This window comes from Triticum aestivum, chromosome 5A (assembly GCF_018294505.1).
Source record: "Triticum aestivum cultivar Chinese Spring chromosome 5A, IWGSC CS RefSeq v2.1, whole genome shotgun sequence".
Classification (NCBI taxonomy): Eukaryota; Viridiplantae; Streptophyta; class Magnoliopsida; order Poales; family Poaceae; genus Triticum; species Triticum aestivum.
Window position 1 is genome coordinate 16,173,690 of NC_057806.1, and position 5,357 is coordinate 16,179,046.

The following is a 5,357-nucleotide window of genomic DNA, read 5'->3' on the forward strand; positions in this document are numbered from 1 at the left end:
AAGGACATGATATATTGTGATTCGTCTAGACTAGGAGCATGTTAAAAAACCTCTCTAGACTAAGTGTAATAGTAGGTGCATATGCGGCTAAACGACATGATATACCAGAGATGAAGATGGAAGGTGGCACAACGAAAATGCTAAACTTGCACGAGCATGATTATATATGGGTTTGATCTACGGAATGAGCAGGGATAAAGCTAGAAAAAATGTTTGATGGGGTCATGTATATGGCAGTGGGTTCATCCTTCTATAAATGTTAGTGACTAGCACTGAATTAGGGAAAGATTTTCGAAATTCATTGGGTCAACTGACCCCGATGCCTATGATACAGGAGTAAGCAAAGAGGATGTAAGAGGGACTATGTTAAAATTGTTTTTTTCTCTTTCACTATGAGTCAAACACCTCATTCAGGGAATTCTGTGCGTAAGAAATTTTCCATAGATGTAGCAATATTCATGGCATAAAAAGATAAGAAAATAAAACAGAGTTGCACTCCACATAACCGTAGAAATTACACTTCCATTTTATTTATACATTTATTCGCTGAATGGCACGCACCGGCCATGCACGCACGCACATATGTGACATTATATACGGAGTATATAATATGGGCACACGCAGAATGATGGATGATCATAATAAGTAAGAGGAAGACTACTAGGAGTAATACATCCTCTACTTACTGATCCATGTGCAAATCATTTCGGGCGGGGCACAGGACGATCTGGTAGTTGGTTCCGGCTGGGCACGTGAAGGTGCTGGTCTGGTCGTCCTTGGCGTAGCTGTAGGCGTCGGGGCACTTGCCCTTGAAGAACCTCGAGTAGTTGGTCGGCGGGCAGTTGTGCTCGAACTGGCCCCGGCAGCAGTAGGTGTCGCCGCCGAACTTGCCGCACGCGCTCGCGCACCCTCCGGGCACCTGCAGCTCCGGCAGGCACTCTCTGGTGATGTCCACGGCGCAGGTCGCCGCACGGCACGGCGCGCCGCCGACGGGCTGGAAGCTCATGGGCGTATTGAAGCCGTCGATGACCGACAGGTCGAAGAAGTCCTGGCTCCCGCCCTGCCCCAGCGTGTACTCGGCTAGCGTGGCGGGCTGCTCGCCGGACACGCGGCAGGAGAGCGCACCCGCGCAGTCTCCGGTGATGCAGTGGCCGCGGCCGCTGCCGTCGAAGGTGCACCCTGTGCGCGGCCACACCCTCGCGCCCGCGGTGCCTGCGGGCATGTTGAGCTGCCACGACTGGCCCGGGTCGAGGCGCGCGCCGCCGCCTGGGAGCGCGCCCGGCCATATCGTGTACGAGCACCGGTTCACCACGGTTATGGTGGTCGCGTTGGCCGCGGCGACGACGGCGAGGACGAGGGCGACGAGGTGGACGACGCGAGAGCACGCCATGGCTGCTGCCGTTGTTGTTGTTTACGTGATGCGGCGATTCTGACTGGTGGTTTGGCGGTGTGCGGCAATGGAGGTATTTATTGCCGCGCGTCCATAAGCTGCTATAGGCTGGTTTGGTGGCGTGTCCAAATCCAGGCCAGCTAGCCTTGACATTTTCCACGGCTGCATTTGCATCATGCAAATAATATGATACGTATTATAGTGTAAGGTGCTAGAAGGCCAGAATCAGCGAATCACTACCAGAAACAATAGCGTTTAGAAAAAAAAAACGCCACCCATAACAGACACACGCCAGCCATCATTATGCAAAATAAATTGGGTGTCAGTCGGTGGAACCGGTCTTATGTGCGTGGACATGTAAGGTTGGTCCGGGTCGCTTCATCACACAATACCGCCGATTCAAAATAAAACATTAGTGATAAGCAGTATGACTATCACCGTTCACAACTCTTTGTGTTTTACTCGTGCATATCATCTATGCATAGACCTGGCTCATGATGCCACTATTAGGAAATGTTGCATGGAAAACAAAAAAAATTCTACGCACACGCAATGATCTATCGATGGAGATGCATAGCAACAAAGGGGGAGAGTGTGTCTACATACCCTCGTAGACCATAAGCGGAAGCGTTTCTCAACGCGATTGATGTAGTCGAATTTCTTCGTGCTTCAACCGATCAAGTACCGAACGCACGGCACCTCCGCGCTCTATGCACGTTCAGTTCGGTGACATCCTTCGCCTTCTTGATCCAGCAAGACGTCGAGGTAGTAGATGAGTTCTGTCAGCACGACGGTATGGTGACGGTGATGATGAAGTGATCTCCGCAGGACTTCGCCTAAGCACTACAAAATTATGACCGGGGGTGTAAACGATGAAGGGGGTGCCGCACACGGCTAACAATTGATCTGATATGTGCTACGAGCCTCCCTCCCCCTCCCCACACACACACATATATATAGATGGGAGGGAGGGAGGAGCAGCCAAAGAAGGCGCCCAAGTAGGAGGAATCCTACTTGGGGTCCCTCCCAAGCCGCGCCCCTCTTTCCTTATTTGGAGTGCGGGGAAAGGCAGTGGAGGGTCGCCCCCCCCCCCCTTTCCTTTCTCCCATGAGAGGGAAAGGCAGGAGGGGCTAGCCCTTCCCCTTTTCGTTCCCTAGGGCTGGCCAAACAAGGGAGGAGGCGCACCAGCCCCCTTACGGGCTGGTCTGTCCCCTCCTTTGGCCCATAACGCCCATAACTTGCCCAGGGGGGTGCCCGTAACCCCTTCCGGTGACCCGATTCCTTTCCGGTACATTCCGAAACATTTTTGGTGTCTAAATATCATCGTCCTATATATCAATCTTTATCTCTAGACCATTTCGAGACTCCTCGTCATGTCCGTGGTCTCATCCGGGACTCCGACCAACATTCGGTCATCAAAACATGTAACGCATATAGTGATAACACTGTATCGTCAACGAACGTTAAGCGTGCGGACCCTACGGGTTCGAGAACTATGTAGTCATGACCGAGACACCTCTCCCGTAAATAACCAATAGCGAAATCTGGATGCCCATATTGGCTTGTACATATTGTACGAAGATCTTTATCGGTCAAACCGTTATGACAACATACGTAGATGACGTCCTGTTGTATGCTGGTTTGGTGGCGTGTCGAAATCCAGGCCAGCTTGCCTAGTTAGACATTTTCCACGGCGGCGTTTGCATCATGCAATTAATATGATTATAATGTAAGGTGCTAGAAGGCCAGAATCAGTGAATCACTACCTGAAACATTAGCGTTTAGAAAAAAACTACCAGAAACTTTAAAAAAAAATTATCACCTCCTTTATTCACTCACAAGGATAGTAGCATCACTTACAATAGGAGGAATAACCACATCCGGGCCGGTGTCCATCTAGATGGTTATAGAAGAAAATCTAGTTATCCTAGCCAGCTCATGAGCTACTTGTTTTCTTTCTCTATTACAATCATCATAGATGATATGAGTAAAGTGAAGCGACATAAGATAACAGTCATCAAAGATAGTAGAATTTACTAAAGAAGAGTAACCATCAATTAGGGCAGCAATAATCTCTATACTATCAGACTTTACTTTGATCTTACTGCATCATACCATACGTGCAAGGTTAATTTATTCCAAACGTCACTCAACTGCCTCCGTCGTGAATGAGTCAAAGCAAAGATCAACCATGTCATTTGCAGCTACAACTGTCCCCTGGAGCATGTCGACATCAAAAGCCGCATACATGTTTACCTTTAACGTAGCCATATCTTGGTTTCAACATAGTGTCTGATCTCACTTTGGCCTTTTAGGACTGTATGAGATAATATAGTTAGCTGCTAAATATCTTACCGCCATATTAATTTGAGCAGCGTGTTGTGTTTCTTCTCCGTGTCTCCATTTACGACGCTCATACCACAAGTACTAGACTGTCGTTGAAACATTATTTAGTTGACCGGGTCTTAAAACTCCATGACAATAGAGTCCAAGTATTGCACATGTTAGCGAGCCCTTGACCAGCGAAGGGTGGCCCATCCGTCAGGGTAGGGCTCATTGGAAACATAGCAACTACTTACCTCTTGAGAAAAAAAATGTTTTCTGTGGATTAACGGGGCTATCATTCATTAAGGAATCTGAGAACGCCTGAATGTCAGGTACGAGCACATGACAAATAGAACATTTTCGATTGCAAGTTTACTGACGCGAGAACGACAACTTTAGTTGACAGCATTACAACTTTGTGCTTCAGTTTATTTTTCACAGAAAATTGCCGTCTCTGTCCACTAACTTGCCATCGTGGCATGCCCATCTTTTTCTTTTGAGCGGAATCTGTATCCTTTATTAGACGTTCAAAGATATGGGAATACAGATAATGTCGGGCAAAGAGGGAAGCCACACATGGCGCCCGGGAGGGAGAGATGCAGCAGCCTTAGCTAAGGCATGAGCCTCCCCATTGTGTCTCCTATTCTCGTGAATGAATTTAACATCACTAAAGTTCTTCAGCTGTTGCTTGATATCTTACAGGATTGGGTAGAAACTGCATGGAGAATCGTCAGCTATCCTTGTTACAACTTCGAGACAATCAGAGGCCACACATACGGACTGGATGTGAAGATCTGTGGCGAGTGCTAGTGCCTCGCTGCATGCTTGAGCCTCGAGAATTGCTGGGTCTAGGCGGCCCTCAAAGATGATGGCAAAGGCCCCTAGATAGTTTCCGCGCTTGTCTCGACAGACTATAGCAGAGGCACCCTTGTCCCCAATTTTTGACAGGCCGCCATCTGCATTTATCTTGGCGTCATGAGCATCCGGCGAAAGCCATGCGGGCTGCGGTAGCTGCCCCGCTTTTTGTCCTGAAATTACATGCTGGTCCTTCGGCGTTGCATGCAGGCCCCTGGGAATAGCATGCAAGTCCCTTGAGTGCGTGTGCAGATCCTTTGTACGTGCCCCTCTCTCTGGGATTTGGTCCAGCTCTGCCATAAATTTGTTTACAAAGACATGGGTACTAAGCGGGCTCTGGAACTGGTCATCATGAATAGCTCGGCGTCCCGCCCACCAGATTGCCCACATCGTTACGAGCACACGCGCGAGGGCTGCCGTCGGTAGGGTATCAACCAACCAGAACATCCACAGCTTGGCGTCCTCCGTCCGGTTGGAGATGATTGTATCTGTGATCTCCTCATCCGCAAGTGCCCATACGCAGCGCGCCATATGGAAATCAAAAAGAGAATGGTGCCAAGTGTCCACCTCCGCATGGCATAGCGAGCATTCAGCAGAGTCAGCCATGCTTCTGTGCTTACGTACGGCCCCTGTTGGAATCGTAGTTTTCGCTAGTCGCCAAGCAAAAACCCGCACCTTTGAGGGAACATGTGTTCACCATAACTTAGCCCATGAACGGCTGTCTGCTTTGGCGTTAGAGTGCCCGTCATTGTGTTCAAGCCAATCTGTCTGCTGCTGCTTTGTCGAG

At 49.2% G+C, this 5,357-nt stretch overlaps 1 protein-coding gene across 1 annotated transcript; it reads right to left on the bottom strand.

Moving 5' to 3' along the window:
- Positions 1 to 472: 472 nt before the first annotated feature.
- LOC123102025 (alpha-amylase/trypsin inhibitor) lies at positions 473 to 1,448 on the bottom strand. Its single transcript, XM_044523289.1, has one exon. It carries the CDS (start codon positions 1,388 to 1,390, stop codon positions 683 to 685), a length of 708 nt encoding a protein of 235 aa, XP_044379224.1. The 5' UTR covers positions 1,391 to 1,448; the 3' UTR covers positions 473 to 682.
- Between the last annotated feature and the right edge of the window lie 3,909 nt (positions 1,449 to 5,357).

What these genes read in the sequence shown, in the direction of transcription:
- LOC123102025 (XM_044523289.1), bottom strand. Translation starts at nt 1,390, where the DNA reads ATGGCGTGCTCTCGCGTCGTCCACCTCGTCGCCCTCGTCCTCGCCGTC.